Consider the following 23,097-nt stretch of genomic DNA (forward strand, 5'->3'; position numbering starts at 1 on the left):
ACACTAACCTGTTATTGCTTGAAAGTACTGTACTACCACATAACTATACCAATATTAATACATGTTGGCATGAAAAGATGGAACATCATAAAACATGATGTAGTAATAATAAGCAATGCTTCACTTATTTGAGGAATGCAAACGATGTGGCAGCTAGGAAACTGACTAAGGAGGTGGAATGCACAGCCCTGTTCCCGGAAAAAATGAACAAGTTGTTTGATGTTCTGAACTCAAGGTATGTTCAATCAAATGTAAATGCAATCAGTAGGGCTCCCGAGTGGCACAGCGGTTTAAGGCACTGCATATCAGAGGTGTGCCAACCTCCTGTGTATTTGACAAAGTATAATACATCCAAAACAGGATCATAAAAATATTCACCAATTTCTTTTTAGGTCAGGAACTACTCCACCATGCCAGCGAGGAGTGTCCTAAAAATAATGAAATAATGAAATAACAAACTTAATCAGGACAGCTTAGAGGTAAATTGTTAGTTGCAATGTAATATCATGTATGTTTATGTAGGGTAATCATGAGTCTTACATTGAATTAGAGGTCCCAAACCCAGCCGCGGTTCAATATATGTAGGCCTAGGCTAACGCATACAAAGCAGAAAGACGATTGTTTCCAAATAATCTATGGGACAATTTAAAAAAATGTAAACCCAAGGTAGTCTGTCTGACCACTCGCTCCCACCCGCAGCATGAAAGATGCTGACCATGCTGCAATGATTTCTGTCGGGACCCGCAGCCCTCTACATTGAATCACTCGCCCATTGTGCTAGTTGTTGTAGGTGCTCATTCTCCAATGTTCCCTGCCATGTTTTCTTGGGCCTTCCTCTTCTGCCTTCATCTCCTGCATTCACCTTCAGGATGACAACATAAAAGGAAATAAGGAGATGAAAAATCAGAGGGTATTTCAAACATTTATCCTAATGTTTAAGTTGTATTCTTTTTTCTAAAATCTGTTCTCAGTTATTATGGAGAAAGGTGGGCACATATTCAACCCCTCTGCCTGTACTAGTAACACAAACTGCCAGATAGATCCAGATGACAACCTACTGGGCTCCCGAGTGGTGCAGCAGTCTAAGACACTGCATCTCAGTGCTAGAGGTGTCACTACAGACACCCTGGTTTGTATCCAGGCAGTATCACAACTGGCTGTGATTGGGAGTCCCATAGGGCGGTTCGCAATTGGCCCAGCGTCATCCAGGTTTGGCAGGTGTAGGCCGTCATTGTAAATAAGAATGTGTTCTTAACCGACTTGCTTGGTTCAATAAATAAAAAAACTACTCCACGGCAAAGACACCACTTTTCCGACCCCTCTTGCTTCCGCTCTAGTCCCGACGAAGCAGGCCAACTCAGAGAATCTTCCAACTGCTTCAGACAGTGACCTTACAGCAATTACAATGGTAAACAATTTCAATAAGACACAAACAACATTAAAAATAGGTGTTTGTATTACTCACAAATATGATTTCCCCAATACACAGATCAACACAAAGGGGATGCAGATGGTGATTGTTTGATGGATGAGATCCTGAGCTATATAAGCGGATGGCGTGCACATGAGGTGTAGAAAGAGCAAATCCTCCATGACTGCAAGGCATGTGAGAGGCTGCTGGTCCACATGGGTTCTGAGCATAACTATGCTAAAGGATCTTCTGATGGAACATCCTTTATCAACAGGAAGTGCTACACTGAGAACACTGAGAACTAGACTGGTGGAGCCATCTCATCTGCTCATCTGCTGAGGGTGATGGTAACAAAAATGGAGGACATAATTGACAAAAACCTTGCCCGTTTTTGCCCAGAGACTTCTATTGAGTCAGGACTAAGAATCCTCTTACTTAGATCTAGTCTAGTGCCTTTGATTGTATCCTGGAAGGCCGTGTCGATGCATGCCTACCCCCTCCATAGGAAAAAGTATAAAGAAATACACCATGTGTAGAATGCGAGCGCAGCTTAGAAAAATAAATTGTGAAGTTAACGAACCAAAAACCACAGCACGGCATAAACTGCATCATTTCACTGAATAATATGTTTTTGGGGGTGTTTTATAATATCAGACATCAGTAACTGTATGGCGCCGTGTGCTGTATGGGAAGTGGACAGAGTGTATGTACAGTGTGGAGCCTAAAGTGTATGAAGCCAACAATAAGTCAGAGAAGGGGGATACTAAGAAAAATAAACAAGAGAGCACACAGACCTGTGATTTGTCCAACTGTTTTTAAACAATGGCAAAACATTTTTCTTAAAACAGTGTTTCTTCCTTTTACATAAACATGCAGTGGTTTTGGGGGAAGGTAAGGTATAAGTGTATTTGTAAGTACTGTTGACTTAGTGTGCTACAGCAGTCCTAGTTATTATGGTTATATATATGTTGCTTTAAAGTTTGTGTGAATGCAACTGTCTGTAGATTGTAGTAGGCTAATGTGTATAGTATTGTATGTAGGAGCAAGTGCTGGAGAAAAGGAGACTGAGGATATGCCTGAGGTTCGAGATACCATCTCTGTGATACCGGGAAGTGTCTAACTGTGGAGAATAACTCCATGACCTGCACATTCAGAAGAGGAAACACACACACACACACACACACACACACACACACACATTAGGGATATGATTTATATCTGTGTTTCTTTGTCTCTCCTTGCTTAACGCTCTCTGTGGTATAGATGTATCATTTCACCATGACTCTGAATTAACTGGAGCCTGGCATGGTGAGGCTATTGGCAGCGTAAGAATGCCATCTAAGACCTGACGTCAGAGCCATGGAGAATGGAGACCTGGGTATTAACTCACATTGGAACACAGATACTTACACACGATTCCATAACAACATTCAAGATTCATTGATAAACACACAAAATGGAGCACATGGGTTTGTTTTATAAGGTGGTTTTATATATTGCAGATGCAGCAAGTGTAGAAAAGGACAGACTAGAGGAAAAACAGAGAGCTGCATGCAAATAACCTAAGGATGGAGAAGAGTGGTCAACCAGGTGTGTTCGCTATGCAACAATAATAAGTATGCCCAGAAATGTGAATGTATTGTCATGTTAATATATTCCAATTTGAATTCAATTATTTCTCTAAAACATATTTCTGTACCATTTTATTTTTTACTTTACAGGTGGTTTCGGGTTGGGAACAAACCCCCAGGACTGGCTGTACACGGGGGATACTTTGATAGGAATTACACTGTCCCAACATTTACTGATTGGTTAGGAGGGACTAGAAGGGTTTCCATTACTACCCATAGTGGATGAAGGCCTGATTATCCTGTTCATTCTCAGTATTACAATGTGAGGCAGCTGAGGACACAATTATGACAGTTTTCCAAACTTAGCCAAACCTCTCCCCCAACAGAATCTCTGAAATCAAGAAATTATGTGACTAAAATGATTTATTTTAATTTTGCAAGTGAAAAAGGGAACATTTGAGCAACCTGAATGTGAAAGACAGAAAATTGAGGCTAAGACAGTTACATGAGGGAAGCAGAATGTTCTGATTTTTATGTTAGTTTTCACAGGTGTCAGTCATCCTAAATGGCCTTGCTAATTTAACTGAAAGAATCCCACTCATCTCTGATCGTGTTATTTATTGTACCCATGGTTTTATAAAACTAGGGGTTAGTAAGAACAGTGGTTAAAAACAAATGGCAAGAGTTGTGGAACAGGGAGGGAAAGGGAAGACACCTGTATAAGATCCAGGAAGAGGTGGGGGCAGGGAGGTCCTCTGATCAAGAGAAGGGAGGAAAGTTTAATCACAAGGCTGAGACTGGGACACACAGGGCTCAGCAGTTCATTGAAATTGGTATGAAAACATCTCACTGGGAGGTGTAATCACTGTCAGGAGGAGATGGAGAGAGTGGAACATATGCTAGTTCTTCAAGATGAGAATAACAGGTAGGATTTAGATTTTTCCTGTCTCTGGTACACACTCCAGTCCGGTTGGTGGCGGTAATGGACCTTAAAAGGTGGTTGCCCACTGTCACAAAATCCACAGAAGAAGAACAACAACAGTCATACCAACAGTACAGTCACAGATAGAACAATGAGCCAGATGTTTCACCGAATGTATAAATCTGAAGCGTCGATTTGGCATTTCCACTCACCACCAAATACAGTGCATTCGGGAAAGTTTTCAGACCCCTTGACATTTTCCACATTTTGTTACATTACAGCCTTATTCTAAAATAGATTATTTACATAAGTATTCAGACCCTTTGCTATGAGACTCAAAATTGAGCTCTGGTGCATCCTGTTTCCGTTGATCATCTTTGAGATGTTTCTACAGCTTGATTGGTGTCCACCTGTGCTAAATTAAATTGATTGGACGTGATTTGGAAAGGCACACACCTGTCTATATAAAAAGGTACCACAGTTGACAGTGCATGTCAGAGCAAAAACTAAGACATGAGGTCGAAGGAATTACAAGACAGGATTGTGTCGAAGCACGGTCTGTGGAAAGGGTACCAAAAATTTCTGCAGCATTGAAGGTCCCCAAGAACACAGTGGCCTCCATCATTCTTAAATGGAAGAAGTTTGGAACCACAAACACTCTTCCTAGAGCTGGCCGCCCCGCCAAACTGACCAATCGGGGGAGAAGGGCCTTGGTCAGGGAGGTGACCAAAAACTCCATGGTCACTCTGGCAGAGCTCTGGAGTTCCTCTGTGGAGATGGGAGAATCTTCCAGAAGGACAACAATCTCTGCAGAGCGGCCAGACGGAAGCCACTCCTCAGTAAAAAGGCACATGACAGCCCACTTGGAGTTTGCCAAAAGGTACCTAAAGGACTCGGTCTAGAAGAAAAACGCACACCTATTTAGGCGAGGTGCTGGCTAGCGGAGTAGAAAACGTGAAAATAAAGGAGAGCCGCACACTCTAGGAGTTCAGATGCAAAAATGTTATCTCCAACGTTTCGACAGCCAAGCTGTCTTCATCAGGGTATATGAAGGACTCATGTAACGGATGTGAAACGGCTAGCTTAGTTAGCGGTGGTGCGCGCTAAATAGCGTTTCAATCGGTGACGTCACTTGCTCTGAGACATTGAGGTCGTAGTTCCCCTTGCTCTGCAAGGGCCGCTGCTTTTGCGGAGCGATGGGTATCGATGCTTCGTGGGTGACTGTTGTTGATGTGTGCAGAGGGTCCCTGATTCGGGCGGGTATGGGCGAAGGGACGGCCTGAAGTTATACTGTTACACTCAGACCATGAAAAACAAAAATTCTCTGGTCTGGTGAAACCAAGATTGATTGAGCTTTCCTCCATTCCAGACATTGAGGCTTTTGCTAAAGCCATGGAGACAGACAGCAGGTCTGACCATGAGGACGATGATTCCAAAGACAAGGATGATGACAAAGATATGAGTTTGGATTAGTACCTGTGTTAGTCCAGTTTGATTAAATATTTTATTAAAACTATTTACTAGCTGATGTGTTATTTAGAGCACTGAAGCGGTCTACCACTACCAGACACCTACCCTCAATTGGGTGTTAAAATTATAACAAATTGATGCACACGTGCTCAAATCAGAGCTTGAATCAACAACATTAAAGTGTGTTCCCTGATATTGCAAACCAGAATATTGTGACTGTTTAGGATTTGGGTCTTGGTAGACTAGTGACAGCTACATGTGCCAATGTGACCTGTAGCTTCCTGGCCTAAAAATATTTTTAAAAAACTCCAGTCATGTGGTCTTAAAATCGTTAGAAAATGTTTAAATATATTTTCTGATTTAAGAATAAAAATATACTTTTACAAAATTGACACCATCCATGATCACAAATTTGTCTGAAGTTCTACCATTTCACATTCGAAACCAATTACATGAGGTGATTTAAGCATACATTTGCAAAACAAAGACATCCAGTCACACCACAGCAGAAATCTGCACATTACCGTACAAAACATTATTTCCAAGATCACTCAAAGAACAATGAGCTTCACATTAAGCAGAGTCCAATTTTCCATGATATTCACAGGTACGGTGAAACAACACCCCAACAGCAATAAGAGAGAGTGAAATACAAGAGGGAATAATATCTGGATAGGACTGATACGTCATTCAACTCATGGTGGTTTTAGGCACTTCTTACTGTTTTGTCAAGTGGCATAATACAATGCAAATGAAGAGAAATACACAAAATACTGTAAATAAATACACTTTTTAGGACACACAAATAACTGGTTTCTACCTGCTCTCATTCCAGAGTTTCTGTTTGATAAATCCCATGATCTCAGAATGATTAGTGGAAAATAAAGCATTAATTCAAAGATATTTCCTGAGCTAAAAAAAATATGACAACTGGCTTGTGGATGATCCAGTACTTTGAACAATATGGTAAGAATACTTATTGCAAATCCTATACCTGGGTGTTGATATACAATACCAACCAAGTACGAAGTTTGACTGAACCATGCAACTTAACAAAACCATTCACAGCAGAAAAGTAATTTGTGTAATAGAACATCAAAGAGGCAGTTGATTGCACAGTGGTGATTTAAAGTCTACACAATTAGACTGATTGCTAGCTACAGAACTGACATGATCAAAACTGTTGAGATTCCAACCCAAGAAAAGGGTAATAAATACCATCCAAGAAAAGTTCTAAACAAATGATACAATAAAAACAGCTGAGGATGAGAGTTCTGGGCTGGCCAGAGTGTCATCTCAATCACATGAGGCCTTTTAAGTCCAATGACTGATGTGTCATTTTCAAAGTGAGTGAATAAATAGTAAGATCAACACAAGCTATAATGAGCAAAGATACCAATACCAGGCACAATTTACACACAAAAAAAAACAATTTCTCTACCTTCGGACAGGGAATTACTTCAGGGCGTCTAAATTATTTCAAACTGATATGGCAACCATCAACATCACATAATGAGGACCTTAAACTCTATTTAAAGTATGTGTCTAAGTTAAAACTTCTTCCCACAGTTAGAAATGAAAGTACAGAGGATTAGAAGGAACAATCCCCACCTTTAACGTGATCTGTGACATCATCTATAACAAAGCACTGTCATGTATTTTGAATGCACTGCAAGTCTTAATCTGGTTTGATTTTTTTTTTTTTTTACTTTGAACAACAAGTCAACCCTCGGAGATCTGTGCTCTCACCTTCAGTCATTAGCCCTCTTCTCACAAGCAACCAAACCAGTACGTACAATGGACACAAACAGATGCGTGTGCTGACAACTAAAACCATCTACATCTGTCATCTGATCACATGTGACCCATCGTTGCCACTCATCCGAGCACCAATGCCTTTAAGACCGAAAGAACTAAACTAGAGAATAGTAAAAGTCCTGTGTTCTTACAGACACCCCCATCGGGTTGCCATCCTACACTCAGTTTTTGAGCTAATTTTTAGCAAATATTTAAGGTGTACTTTTTGTACAAATAAACATGGTTTTGAAGCCTTCTATGAAAAAAATATTCACATCAGAATGCCATATACAACCCAGAAAGAAGTTCAGAACAAGCTGACCCAACAAGAATCAAAACATACAAAGAAAAAGTCCAACAGCTTTGCAGAAAATATTACCAAGATATTATCATATCAAGTTATCAAGATATTGGATTGCATTCAATCAAATAAATAGAGTACCTAAACTTTATTTTTATAAGGAGCATTGTAAGCTGGGCTGGCCTGCTACACCTGAACAGATTCTAGGGCAGAAGGTGCATCTCTCAAGGTGCTGATTCAGGATCAGCATTTCCAATCAATATCATCAGGACTTAAATATCAAAACTGTCACAGGCCAGTTCTCCGGGCCACCTCCAATCTAGCCCTGCTGCACCAGCCTGCGGTAGTGCGGCATGACCTTGCTGTCAGGGAGGTAGAGCCCCATTTCCAAGGCAACCAGGACAGGGAACTCCAATGGAATCAACTCCCGGCGGTTTATACGAAAACGCTCCTCCAGCTTCTGCTCAACCATGGAGAAAGAGAAGGGGGGCTAAGAACGAGAAGACAACCTCCTACAATACTGCCCAATGCTCTGATTACCGTAATAATTCAGTTATTTCAAGTGATCCTGACGTGAGCAAAATTATCCATACATTTTAAAACACACAAGGTACTGTATTTTCAATTCTTAAAAAATGTATGCAATGCTCAAATGGGTAGGTTGAATAATACAATTGAAAGTAAGTTGCTCTGAAGAGCGTCTGCTAAAATGACCAATATGTACAGTTGAAGTCGGAAGTTTACATACACCTTAGCCAAATACATTTAAACTCAGTTTCACAATTCCTGACATTTAATCCTAGTCAAAATTCCCTGTCTTAGGTCACTTAAGATAACCACTTTATTTTAAGAATGTGAAATGTCAGAATAGTAGAGATAATTATTTTTTCCTCCTGACAGAGCTGGTGTAACAGTCAGGTTTGTAGGCCTCTTTGCACGCACACGCTTTTTCAGTTCTGCCCACAAATATTCTATAGGTTGGGGTCAGGGCTTGGTGATGGCCACTCCAATATCTTGACTTTGTTGTCCTTAAGCAATTCTGCCACAACTTTAGAAGTATGCTTGTGGTCATTGTCCTTTTGGAAGACCCATTTGCGACCAAGCTTTAACATTCGGACTGATGTCTTGAGATGTTGCTTCAATATATCCACAATTTCCTCCCTCATGAAGCAATCTATTTTGTGAAATGCACCAGTCCCACCTGCAGCAAAGCACCCCCACAACATGATGCTGGCACCCCCGTCCTTCACAGTTGGGATGGTGTTCTTCGGCATGCAAGCCTCCCCCTTTCTCATCCAAACATAACAATGGTCATTATGGCCAAGCAGTTCTATTTTTGTTTCATCAGACCAGAGGACATTTCTCCAAAAAGTACAATCTTTGTCCCCATGTGCAGTTGCAAACCATAGCCTGGCTTTTTTATGGCGGTTTTGGAGCAATGGCTCTTCCTTGCTGAGCGGCCTTTCAGGTTATGTCAATATAGGACTCGTTTCACTGTGGATATAGATATTTTTGTACCCATTTCCTCCAGAATCTTCACAAGTTCCTTTGCTGTTGTTCTGGGATTGATTTGAACTTTTTGCGCCAAAGTACTTTCATCTCTAGGAGACAGGAAGGAGATGCGTTCTGAGTGGTATGACGACTGCGTGGTCCCATGGTGTTTATACAGATGAACGTGGTACCTTCAGGAGTTTGGAAATTGCTCCCAAGGATGAACCAGACAATTTTTTTCTGAGGTCTTGGCTGATTTCTTTTGATTTTCCCATGATGTCAAGCAAAGAGGTACTGAGTTTGAAGGTAGGCCTTGAAATACATCCACAGGTACACCTCCAATTGACTCAAATTATGTCAATTAACCTATCAGAAGCTTCTAAAGCCATGACATCAATTTCTGGAATTTTCAAAGTTGTTTAAAGGCACAGTCAACTTAGTGTACAGTGGGGCAAAAAAGTATTTAGTCAGCCACCAATTGTGCAAGTTCTCCCACTTAAAAAGATGAGGCCTGTAATTTTCATCATAGGTACACTTCAACTATGACAGACAAAATGAGAAAATAAAAATTCAGAAAATCACATTGTAGGATTTTTAATGAATTTATTTGCAAATTATGGTAGAAAATAAGTATTTGGTCAATAAAGGTTTATTTCAATACTTTGTTATATACCCTTTGTTGGCAATGACAGAGGTCAAACATTTTCTGTAAGTCTTCACACTGTTGCAGGTATTTTGGCCCATTCCTCCATGCAGATCTCCTCTAGAGCAGTGATGTTTTGGGGCTGTTGCTGGGCAACACAGACTTTCAACTCCCTCCAAAGATTTTCTATGGGGTTGAGATCTGGAGACTGGCTAGGCCACTCCAGGACCTTGAAATGCTTCTTACGAAGCCACTCCTTCGTTGCCCGGTCGGTGTGTTTGGGATCATTGTCATGCTGGAAGACCCAGCCACGTTTAATCTTCAATGCCCTTGCTGATGGAAGGAGGTTTTCACTCAAAATCTCACTATACATGGCCCCATTCATTCTTTCCTTTCCGCGGATCAGTCGTCCTGATCCCTTTGCAGAAAAACAGCCCCAAAGCATGATGTTTCCACCCCTATGCTTCACAGTAGGTATTGTGTTCTTTGGATGCAACTCAGCATTCTTTGTCCTCCAAACACGACAAGTTCAGTTTCTACCAAAAAGTTATATTTTGGTTTCATCTGACCATATGACATTCTCCCAATCTTCTTCTGGATCCTCCAAATGCTCTCTAGCAAACTTCAGACAGGCCTGGACATGTACTGGCTTAAGCAGGGGACACGCCTGGCACTGCAGGATTTGAGTCCCTGGCGGCGTAGTGTGTTACTGATGGTAGGCTTTGTTACTTTGGTCCCAGCTCTCTGCAGGTCATTCACTAGGTCCCCCCGTGTGGTTCTGGGAATTTTGCTCACCGTTCTTGTGATCATTTTGCGTGATCTTGCGTGGAGCCCCAGATCCAGGGAGATTATCAGTGGTCTTGTATGTCTTCCATTTCCTAATAATTGCTCCCACAGTTGATTTCTTCAAACCAAGCTGCTTACCTATTGCAGATTCAGTCTTCCCAGCCTGGTGCAGGTCTACAATTTTTTTTCTGGTGTCCTTTGACAGCTCTTTCGTCTTGGCCATAGTGGAGTTTGGAGTGTGACTGTTTGAGGTTGTGGACAGGTGTCTTTTATACTGATAACAAGTTCAAACACGTGCCATTAATACAGGTAACGAGTGCAGGACAGAGGAGCCTCTTAAAGAAGAAGGTCTGTGTGAGCCAGAAGTCTTGCTTGTTTGTAGGTGACCAAATACTTATTTTCCACCATAATTTGCAAATACATTTTCTTATTTTGTCTGTCATAGTTGAAGTGTACCTATGATGAAAATTACAGGCCTCTCATCTTTTTAAGTGGGAGAACTTGCACAATTGGTGGCTGACTAAATACTTCTTTGCCCCCACTGTATGTAAACTTCTGACCTACTGGAATTGTGATACAGTGAATTATGTGAAATAATCTGTCTGTAAACAATTGTTGGAAAAATTACTTGTGTCATGCACAAAGTAGATGTCCTAACCGACTTGCCAAAACTATAGTTTGTTAACAAGACATTTGTAGAGTGGTTGAAAAACAAGTTAATGACTCCAACCTAAGTTTATGTAAACTTCCGACTTCAACTGTACGTGTAAAAAAACTAAAAACTTCACTCACGTCAATCAGCTGTCGGACCTCCTGCTTCTTCAGGTCACTGCTGATCTTGGCTGCCAGTAGGACGCAGGCTGCAGACACCAACTTCCTATTCTGCTTGTTCAGGCGGCCCTGCAGCACCAGTTTCTCAAAGTACACAAATGCCATGGCCACTGTGACCGGCTGCAAACTGCACTCCTCTCCCACCGCACGCATCTCCCACTTCAGGCTGTCAAACAGGAGGGAGGTTACAGGTTACACATGGGTGTGTATGGTAGGCAGATATGCAGGATTTGCATATGTAAATGCGTGGTTTGGAGACAAAGATACAAATGTGATTTTCAGCGATTGAAACAGACAGTAGACAAAAATGCACAACGTGTTCATGCACCTTCTTATCTTGCTGAGGGTCAGTTTAATATAGGGGAACTTCTCCTTAAACGTCTCATTCATGTCTTTCTTCAGGTCCGACGGCTTTACATACTCAATAACAGTCGTCTGGAAGACAGGGAACAAGATAAATATGAGAACTTTGCTTTCATCCTATTCATAGAGATTGCATTATGATGGTGTTAACTATGTGCAGTAAAGTTTACTTGTCAATAAAATCCCTTACGATATGGATTGTTTTATGTTGATAATGGTGCAACTGAACAAAATCAGAGCATTCTGGATTGTCAGTGTGTGATGTATTGTCTAGTCACAAAGTAATGTGGTGAGGTGTATGTAACATGTATAATGTTATAGGAATGCTTACCACATATGATGAGAATATAAGAACTCTCTTGTGTCTCCCACAAGGCCACTGAGGGTCACTGAGTAGGTAGGGATCATAGTCTGCCAGGTCTTCTATATCTGTAAAAATGATATTAAATGAGAAGACAGTAATAATTGCAAAAACAATTTGCCAAAGAGAGAGTGCATGTAACCTGTATTCTAGTGAAGTGGAGCGTACTCAGGTCCTGTCCCATGGTGCTGTTGAGTCGAGACGGGGTGGTGTAGTTCTTCTGGCCGTTGCATTGGTAACGTGACAGGGGGGTCTGTGTTGTGCTGGGCTCTAGTGCTCCACTGCTCTTCGGTCTCACCAAGGCATTAGTGGGGAAAAGGAACTGAGCGTACGATACCGTCTGATGAGGAAAGAGACGTTTACGAACACAAAGCACAGACAGACAGTGTGCAATTACTCTCCAGTTCAACCTTACCTTTCCATATGCACCTAGCTCCACCCCCAGGCCCTCCAGGCCAGGGAACAGGTCAGATGCCACCCCAGAGGACAGCTGTAGTTTGTGTGCCTCCAACTTTGGGTCACTGGGTGTGCAGAAAGAGAATCTACTCATGTCACCATCATGCCTCGTAAAATGTATGACTGCATGACTAAGTCACTTGGATAAAAGTGTCTGCTAAATGGCATACATTATATAATTATTATGCAGCTCCACATTAAAACCTGTGATCATCATAACACAACTCCTTTCCTGATGGCGATTCAGGACACACGAGAGGATGGCTGGGTCATATAGTGAGACAAGAGGGATAGAGGTGGGCTGTAGTTGGTTAGGGCTATGTGTCTGTACCTGAGGTGAATATGCTCTCCATAGGGCAGCACTGAGAAAGCAGCACATAGAGACCGCTTGGCACAAATCATCATGATCCTGCAGGATACAGATAGCAAGTACAAGCACACAGAACATCCGCAGTGTCAGACTACACAAACAACAGCTACAGTCACATACTACTAAACGGGTCGGGTCGCATACAAAGGAACATACTGTATTGCAGCCCTAACCATATCACTGAAATACATTTTTAAAAGGGTTAATGACCTTAGATTTGAGTATCTGGGCTACAGTTTTAAAAAATCCTGAATAACCAAAAATGTCTCACTGGTGTTACTACTCCTACTGGTGGCACGTTATCCTAATGTAAAAAGAAAAAGCATATTAGTTGATTTAGAATGGAAAGCATTTTTAAATTTAAATGTATGTAGTGCCCAAATGCCACCGCAATTCAAGAATGCCCCAAACTACAGTTAACTACAGCATTAGTAATGCACTTATTAGTACAATGTGTATGGTGCCTTCGGAAAGCATTCAGACCCCTACTTTTCAAAACATTGTTACATTACAGCCTTATTATTAAATGGATTAAATAAAACAATTTCCTCAGCAATCTACACACAATACCCCATAATGACAGAGCGAAAACAGGTTAAGAAATTTTTGCAAATGTATTAAAACCAAAAATCAGAAATACCTTACATAAGTACTCAGACCCTACTTAAGTATTCAGACCCTGCTATGAGACTCGAAAATAAGCTCAGGTGTCTCCCATTTCCATTGAACATCGTTGAGATGTTTCTCATGGTCTGAGAGTCCTTTAGGTGCCTTTTGGCAAACTCCAACTGAACGGTCATGTGTTTTTTTACTGAGGAGTGGCTTTTGTCTGGTAACTCTACCATAAAGACCTGATTGGTGGAGTGCTGCTGAGATGATTGCCCTTCTGGAAGATTCTCCCTTCTCCACAGAGGAGAGGTTTTTGGTCACTTCACTGACCACGGCCCTTCTCCCCCGATTGCTTAGTTTGGCCAGGCGGTCAGGTCTAGGAAGAGTCTTGGTGGTTCTAAACTTCTTCCATTTAAGAATGATGGAGGCCACGGTTCTTGGAGCCATTCAATGCTGTAAAAATGTTTTGGTACCCTTCCCCAGATCTGTTCCCTGACAAAATCCTGTCTCGGAGTTCTACGGACAATTCTAAATTTTTTGCTCTGACATACACTGTCAACTGTGGGACCTTATATTGACAGCTGTGTGCCTTTCCAAATCATGTCCATCAATTAAATTTACCACAGGTGGACTCCAATCAAGTTGTAGAAACATCTCAAGGATGATCAATGGAAACAATGCACCTGATCTCACTATCAAGTCTCATGGTATAAATAATTTATAGCAACCCCAGGTGTAAAATAGTAAATAAAGGCTACTTCTCAGAGAGTTTTGAATTGTCAAGAGGAGTTAAACAAGGGAGTTAAACACTGTCACCATATCTATTCGTTATGGCCATCGAAATGCTAGCTAGTAAAATCAGATCCAACAACATTAGAGGATTATAAATCCAAGGCTTAAAAACAAAGGTGTCCATGTATGCCGATGACTCAAGTTTTATGTTAAGTCCGCAAGCTAGATCCCTGCAACGTCTCATTAAAGATACCTTTTCTGTACTCTCTGGACTAAAACCTAATCATGATAAGTGTACAATATTACATATTGGATCCTTAAAAATACAACTTTTACATTACCTTGCAGCTTACCTATAAAATGGGCTGATGGTGAAGTAGAGATACTCGGTATTCATATCACAAAATATATAAAATAAGCTCTCCACTATGAATTTCAATAGAAAACTTAGACAAGATCCTGCAACCTGTGGTGGATGAATCAGAATTAGTTCGGTAACATAAGTCATTAAGATGTCATATCTGCATTATATTCATGTGATACACTTTTTATTAGAATGTATTTCTAATAGACTCGTGTTGGCAGTTGCATTTCTTCCCTCAGCTGTGGCTCAGTCACTTGGGGCCCAGAGAGGGGAGAGGTCAGGCTTGTCTTTTACATGTCTCTGGTGCTATGCAGAATATCAGAAAGGGAAGAGGACAGGATGGAACATTGTCTTCATATGTGAATGTATCTGTTAAACCATGTGAAGGGATGGCGTGATTAAGGGGGAACCAATCACTTGTCTCCACAATAGATATGGTAGAACAAATATTATGGCTGAACTCAAATGTGCTGATAATAAAATACCTGTATTTATGGGAAAGATGTTTGAAAAGGGTATTTTGTTCTTAAATGATATTGTAATGGTATGTCCTTCATGGAGTTATCAGAATTGTACGGGAAGGTCTGCTCAATCCAAGAGTACAACCAGTTTATTACAGCATTGCCCCAAAAATGGAAGAGGCGGGTGGCAGCGGGAGGAGGTAGTGAACTGGTCTGTCTGCCTGATATAAAGGATCAAAACTGGCAGAGGAATAAAAAAATAGCATGAATAGGAATGTACACCAGTTTCATTTGAGGACCAGGATGTTGACAACTGTGCCATACAGATTGCAAAATAGTTGGGAAGAGATTTTTGATGTACCAATTCCATGGTACAGGGTGTATGAGTTGATATATAAAACGCAAGATTCAAGACTTTGTGCTTTTCAGCTAAAATTATTATATAGCATTCTTGCCACCAACAAAATGTTGAATATTTGGGGCATAAAATCATCAAAGCTCTGCAGATTTTATTGTGAGGATACAGAATCAATAGACCATTTATTTTGGTATTGCCCTCGGGTAGCCTGTTTCTGGTCTCAGGTTCAGGAATGGATGAAAATGCATTGCATTGATCTAAAATTGACCCTAGAAATAGTAATGTTAGGGGATCTGGAGAAACCGGGTCAGTAAATTACTAATACTCTTAGTAAACGTATTTATCTTCAACACACAATCTGTAGAATCTATTCGATTAGATGGTTTGAAATTGTATGTTAAACATCATAGCATAGTTGAAAGATATGTGTTGCGTAGAAACACAAATTGGGTGGCCAGCCGGGATAGATGGGATGGGCTAAGGGAAGCTGAGGGTTGGGTATGTGTAATTGGAGACAAGTGGGAGTGGAGTTGCTGTGTGAGAGAGAGAGATAGAATGATGGTCAAAAGATAAAGGGGGGAAAAAGTCTAAATAAAACAGAATAAAAGTACATTTGAATGACACTAACACGGAACCCAAACCGGCTGCATGCGTGCGCCATCGTGCATAGTTTTATTTTGTCCCCCCTCACCAAAAGCGATCACGACACGCAGGTTAAAATATCAAAACAAACTCTGAACCAATGACATTCATTTGGGGACAGGTCGAAAAGCATTAAACATGTATGGCAATTTAGCTAGCTAGCTTGCACTTGCTAGCTAATTTGTCCTATTTAGCTAGCTTGCCGTTGCTAGCTAATTTGTCCTGGGATATAAACATTGAGTTGTTATTTTACCTGAACTGCACAAGGTCCTCTACTCCGACAATTAATCCACACATAAAACGGCCAACCGAATCGTTTTTAGTCATCTCTCCTCCTTCCAGGCTTTTCATCTTTGAACTTATATGGTGGTCGGCATTTAAACTTTCATAGTATTACCACGACAACCGGCAAAACAGTTTGTCTTTCAATCACCCACGGGGGTATAACCAATGAGGAGATGACACGTGGGTACCTGCTTCTATAAACCAATGAGGAGATGGGAGAGGCAGGACTTTCAGCAAGAACCGCTTCAGAAATAGAAAGTAGTTCTATTTTAGCCCTTGGCATCGCAGACGCTCGTTGGCGCGTGCGAGCAGTGTGGGTGCAATAATTGAATAACATGGATTTCTACATTTATTTTGCGATGCTCGGGCACGCGACGTGTCCGGTCTGGTCAGCATGTTAGTGGCAGTGTTTTTACAACTAATGCCGGTTTGCCTGAGGCTGATGCTGTGCAGGTGTTTGTACACATGCATATACACACACTCATTCAAATAAACACATACAAGAACACACACATACATGTAATAGTGCCAGACATGCACACAAACATATAAAGTAGGCATTAATGTTATGATTTCAGTTGTCCTTGATGTCCTTTGTTTTAAATGTTTGTTTTTTTGCATTGTTGTTTGCTGTTTTCTTCTGTCTTTCCCTTTTGTTCATTCTCTTGGTTGTTGGTGCATTGGGGGGTTCTTGGGGGTGGGGAATGAAATTAATTGCATTTTTTTCTTCCGTCTCAAATGGTTGAGGGGCAGCTATTGGGGAACTGTGGGGGGTCTTGAAGGGTTCGTGTTTCACAAGATTGTGATCATGAAAAAGGAAACTATGACATTTAATATCACTATCATGCACACGCTCCCTCACACAAGGATGGCTCTGTTGCTGAAAGACTGATACATGTTTGATAGTGTCTTGATGCTGAATTGTTTGTCCTTCATGTTCTAATACTTTAATATTACCCCTTGTGTTTCTTGTAATAAATAATTATAAAAATGTTAAAAAGTCTCATAGCAAAGGGTCTGAATACTTATGTAAATAGGGTATCTGTTTTTTATTTTTAATACATTTACTAAAACCTGTTTTTTCTTTGTCATTATGGGATATTGTGTGTAGATTGCGGAGGGAAAATAATTGTATCCATTTTAGAATAAGGCTGTAACGTATCAAAATGTAGAAAAATTCAAGGGGTCTGAATACTTTCTGAATGCACTGTATATTAAGAGTTGGGCCAAATTTTATCATTTTGAATATTGTTCTAAATTGTAGACATTCAGTACATCACATTATTAATTTAACACACATGTAACGTTAAAGCTGGAATCCTTAACAGTGAAAGTGACACGTCCGTTTGCAATATTACAACTGCAAACAAAGGACACATTTGTTTCCCCCTCGGACATCATTGCACACGCAATAGAACAGCAGCATATGCAATTCACTTTGTAACTTTTTTTTTTTAACCAAATCCACGCCGCTCCCAGTTCTGCTTCGTTAACAAAACAGAAACAATAACTACGGCTGTTGGGTGGTCAGTGGCACAGTTTCCCCTACTGCGGATACCATCTTTACTGGAGGTCGAACAGGACTGCCATTTCATTTTTAAGTGTCATGTAAATGCACCATAATGCTCTTTCTAGGCATTATATTCCGCATGTAATGTTAATTGTGCGCCAACATGGCTGCAGTGCCACGTAAATGCATTATGATACAGAAACCGCAATGTCCCATCTCTCTAAATACCTGGCTCTGGTTATTGCAAAACATCTTATAACATGCCAGCAACGTGCGATACTGTATTTGCATTTTGCACTAAGTTCAGGAAAACATGCAAAAACGACTATCAATGTGATATTGTCTATGATTAAGTAATTTTCAGGTAGGGAGAAATGAGAGGGCTTCTAAAACGGTTTGCCTTGTTGAAACAGATAAGTTTAGAAAAATGTGTGTCTTATCTTTGTGTCTCCAGGGAAACTTTTCTTTCTAAGACAACCTGACTAGGCTGTAGCCCTATAAGCCTCACCCAGGTTCCTCATTCATAAAAAACACATTGAATAAGAGACTAAGTTAAACAGAGTGAGAATAGGTTGAGTGCAGCTTGAGTGTGATAGTTCAGTCCCATCTTACATAAGGGATATTTTACTGTTAATGCCGGGGAGGGTTATATTTCCACAGGACACCTTTTTGGTGTTTTGATTTGATTAAATGCACTGTTGCAATCCACACAGTCGTTCTGTTACTCATTTAAGAGCGTTCTCTAAGTTCCAGCAGGTCTCTTTGCAATCTTCTTCCCTCTTCTCTATAAAGCCTATGCTTATGAATGCAATTCATTTCCTGTATGTCATGGGTGACTACAATGCCATTTAGAATTACTTTTTTGATACCACTTGTTGAGCCTATAGAAGAATGCTTTATACATTTTGTTTTGGTTATTCACTTCATTAGAATACACAGTTTACGCCACACATCTCCTGCACCCCCTGATCTACTACTTTAAACTCACCTGCTGCCTCTTGTGTCATACTGCCTCATATTCTTGATAAAGTGGACCTTCTTGGCCACCCTTGCAGGTTTTGGAGAGCCCGAATGATTCCGTGATCTAAGACAAAATGGAGAACACAAACATAATTGTCAATTAAACGTCAACTTTAGTCATGTCTAATATCTCAACCAACAGGTAGCAACAGTACCATATAATTTGTCAGTGAGTTTTAGAATATGGAGGTAGACAAATATGGAGGAAGAATGAACCATTTTCTTGAAATAATAAACTAAGGAAGACCTTAAAGATGAATTTACATGACATGTCTGAATAATAATGCCAAAATCACAATGTTGTGTGAGAGGGAGTTGAAGTAATATGTTTGTTTTTCTAAACATATTCAGAGAGAATGATGGAGAGGTAAGATGCAGAGCAAGAGATGCGGTGGCAGGAGAAGGTGAGATGATAACACAGGCCTGACAGCAATTAATGTAATGTTTACACAAAGCACAGCATTACAGAGAATCATACAATTAACAAACCAATACCAACTAAATATGTTTAATTTAGTGATGAGTTGTGCAGCACTTGTAGCTGAGGAAGGCTTAGCTGTTTTTAGAAACATCTGCTAAATATGTGTATGTGACCAATACAATTTGATTGCTAGTATCATACACACTAGCATTGCTAGGAATTAGCTTGTAAAAAACGAATAGTCCTCAGAAGCGAGAAGTTAAATCAAATGCAATTTCAACTTACTCCGAGTCTGATTGTCCATAGGGTTGGTCCTTATGCAGGGGGGAAATTGAGAAGAAAAAAAATCTAATAGAACATAAATTAAAAGAGATTTCTCAAACATGGGTATTTTTTCAAATATGATGTCAAAATAGTTAGTATTCATGTCAAAATAAAAGTCCAGCACGTGCGCCAAACATGCACAAAAAAAAAGTAGGGGACATTTACTTTGACACGAGTAAGGAGAGGAACTTCATAGGTCTACAACAGACCCACGTGTGGAAATTGTTTCATTTTAAGTTCCATTGTGTGTTCTCAAATTTCCCTCTGCACAAAGACCAACTATACAGACAATGGACAGAATATTTTAACTTCTGGCTGACGATTCCGTTTTTTTGCAAGCCAATTTCCAGCAACCCTAGTGTGTAAATACTAGCGTTGCTATATGCAGCTAAGCGATCGTCCAACTGTTCTCTTATATCAAGGCAGGGTTGAATGTTGATAACTGGGCGCCGATTTGCTCGTAACAACATTGAGTTTACCAGCAGTCAGTACTTGAAAAAAGTTCAATTCTGAAAACGCTTACCTGTAGGTCTACAGTACGTATGTTTGTCCTGTACAATCGCGGTCCTTCCGCGCTGTGCTAAAATTCCTATTTATTTTATAAAAACGTAAACAATACCTACTTTTTCTCACATTTGTGTTGCTCACGTAGCGTCCTCGATGTAAGCGGAGATACAATTGGCACATGAGCATTCGCGCTGAGTTGAGCAACCCAAATTAGGAAAAGGTCGGTAGTTGTATCCGATAAGGGTTTATTAAACGTGTGAATTTCGGATCCCGCGGAAGGAACGCGGTTGTACTTAAAACGGGTACAGGTAAGCGTTTTCAGAATTGACATTTGTACATGTATCGACTGATGATAACGGTTGTTGCTAGTAAATCGCGCGACCAATTTCCCCCTGCATAAGGACCAACCCTATGGACAATCTGCAGGGCAGACTCGCAGTAAATTGAATTGTATTTAACCTCTCGCCTTTGACGGGCTATTTCGTTTTTTATACACGCCAATTCCTAGCAATACAAGTGCGTAAGATACTAGCTTTGCGAAAAGGAGCTAAGCGTTCCTCAGCTACAAGTGCTGCACAACTTATTGAATCAAAACTCAACTCCTCCTTTATACTAGAACAGAGTTGAGCGTTCCTCAGCTACATTTGTCGCTGCAGAGTTTTTTTTTTAAAAAGGACTTTGACAGGGAAATATTTTTTTCCCAATGTGGCAGCTGACAATTAAGACGTTCTAATGATTGCTTTGAGAAATAGATTTAAATAACTAAAATTGACGTACGGTCTAGTCTGTGGCCATTTGCATTACCGTAGATTTCTATATTGAAATGAAATATGCGGAAGTAAATAGACCACATTTATAAATCAGGCCTATTCTGTCAAACTTTGAAACAGCCAATGTTGGTTACAATGAATAAAACAGCAGAGTGAGTAACACCTAACGTTAGTCGTGACTGATGGTTATGGCAGATTAATCCATTATTTTTTACCGCCCTATAATACAAACGTAGTAGCTAGATACTATTTCTCACCTTTGTGTATCCCCCGGAACGGAATTCTGAGTCTGGAGCACAAATGATGATTTGGCACTTGGATTGAATGTCTGAGGTCCAGAGGTGGGGGACAGAGGGGTATCTGGTGGGACCATGGGGTCAACTCCCTCAAAAAACACCTCACTACACCGTACAGCAGTACTTGAACCCGTGTCTGTAGACATGACCAAATTAGGAGGGACTGGGCTCAGTCCACTGATCCCCGCTACAGTAGGAGCAACGCCACCGGCCAAGGAGGGTGCCACAAGGGAGACGGTTCCGTAGATACTCGATGAGAAAAGAGGGTGTCCAGTCGCCTGTGCCCCGGTGGCGTCTCGACTTCGGAGCTCGGCGGCCTCCCTTTGACCGTGGTTTCCATTGCTGAGATGATACAAAGGCCTTCCGTCTAAAGATATGTTGTTGAGGAACAAAAGAGCCGCCTGTCTCCGTCGTGAATCCTTACCTTTTCGCAGGTGTTCTTTGTGTGATTTTGCAGTATTACTGCCTGTTGTACATTGACGACCGAAAACAGCAGTCGCCATTCTAGTATAATAGAACGATTGTGCTCGTTGAGGAATGAATTTAGCCGGCGAGAGGACCTCTCCACGCCCACCATAAGCTGATTGGTTCAAACGTATCATTATTGAAATAAGTACGGTTTGGTTTTAGGGGATTGGCTGTGAGTTGATGGCGATGCATTGTAACTGATTGATACATTATTCGGTTCGTTTTGCGTGGGCTGGTGCCCCGGGTTAGCGGAGTTGTTAATTTAGGACCATTCCATTGGTCCTTAAGTGAAATAGCCATCCACCCGGGGCACCGGGCCATGCAAAACGAACTCCACCAATGTAACAACAGATAATAATAGATTGTAACGGATAGATGCATAATAGTCAAGGTATATTCGACCCTATGCATTTAATCAGCAAAACATTGGACATCTTTTAATAGATTTTTCTATTAACTATGGTCCTACTAATTTCATCCTAATCACCAATTTATTGTATAAGGATCTGTTACTTAATAGCCTGCTTTACCCAGAAGGTTGGTGATGATTTATATTGAGTAACATTGTGCTGCAGAGAAGCAAAAATGTGTACATTTGGCCCTATTCTCCAGAATTTTGGATATGAGATTAAATGTTTCATATATATATTTTTTTTACTGTTTAGATATCACTTTGTGTATCTAGTCCACCCATTTTGAATATGTTTTATTTGGAACAATGAAATGATAGTATCTTAAAGTAGTCAAAAGTTTAGTATTTGGTCCCATATTCCGAGCACGCAATGACTATGTCAAGCTTGTGACTCTACAAACTGTTGTTGGAAGCATTTGCAGTTTGTTTTGGTTGTGTTTCGGATAATGTCTTGCCCAGTAGGAACTGAATGGTAAATAATGTATTGTGTCATTTTGGAGTCACTTTTATTTGAAATAAGAATAGAAGATGTTTCTGAACACTTCTACATTAATGTGGATGCTCCCATGATTATGGATAATCATGAATGAATCCTGAATAATGATGAGTGAGAAATGCTAACCTCCCCTGTTATTGGTAATGGTGAGAGGTTAGCATTTTTTGAGGGGGACTAGAGACATAAAGTGCTTTAATTTCTAAACAGTAAAACCGGTGTGTATGAAAATGCCCTTACCATAAAAGGTGACATTCCGTACTGTCACTTCATATGAAACATTTTATTTATTTCAAATACAAAATGATGGACAGATGGGAGTGTATATGATATGGGAATGGCTGTTAAGTGAACCACTTTCAGTTGAAAATTATGATGATAAAAAGTATTGTTTCATAATCCACTGATCTACTTCTATATGAGACATGATTTAGCTTTTTACCACTGAACAGTCTAATCAGAATAATCTGTCACTTTAGCAGAATGATTAGATGGATCTGTCTATTTCTTCCTATCTGTTTGATTCTCTGCTTCACATTTAAACTATTCTATTGTATTTGGATAACTGCATTTACCTGACCTGAAATCTGGATTTATGTTTTGGATAATTGGCCATATTTTGGATAACTGTGGTTGCATTTGGTTTCTGAAA

General features: G+C 40.4%; 1 protein-coding gene across 2 annotated transcripts; it reads right to left on the minus strand.

Moving 5' to 3' along the window:
• Positions 1 to 5,701: 5,701 nt before the first annotated feature.
• Positions 5,702 to 21,645, minus strand: LOC112216197 (CDK5 and ABL1 enzyme substrate 2). Of its 2 annotated transcripts, XM_024376021.2 has the most exons (9): positions 21,034 to 21,643; positions 18,723 to 18,818; positions 12,735 to 12,812; positions 12,363 to 12,468; positions 12,116 to 12,287; positions 11,918 to 12,015; positions 11,552 to 11,658; positions 11,185 to 11,389; positions 5,702 to 7,932 (listed from the first exon to the last, which is right to left on the minus strand). In XM_024376021.2, exons 1-9 carry the CDS (start codon positions 21,573 to 21,575, stop codon positions 7,792 to 7,794), a joined length of 1,545 nt encoding a protein of 514 aa, XP_024231789.1. In that variant the 5' UTR covers positions 21,576 to 21,643; the 3' UTR covers positions 5,702 to 7,791. The 2 variants fall into 2 exon arrangements, with proteins under 2 accessions (XP_024231789.1, XP_024231788.1); XM_024376020.2 differs by having other exon boundaries at positions 12,116 to 12,468; positions 21,034 to 21,645.
• Between the last annotated feature and the right edge of the window lie 1,452 nt (positions 21,646 to 23,097).

This window comes from Oncorhynchus tshawytscha, linkage group LG16 (assembly GCF_018296145.1).
Source record: "Oncorhynchus tshawytscha isolate Ot180627B linkage group LG16, Otsh_v2.0, whole genome shotgun sequence".
Lineage (NCBI taxonomy): Eukaryota > Metazoa > Chordata > Actinopteri > Salmoniformes > Salmonidae > Oncorhynchus > Oncorhynchus tshawytscha.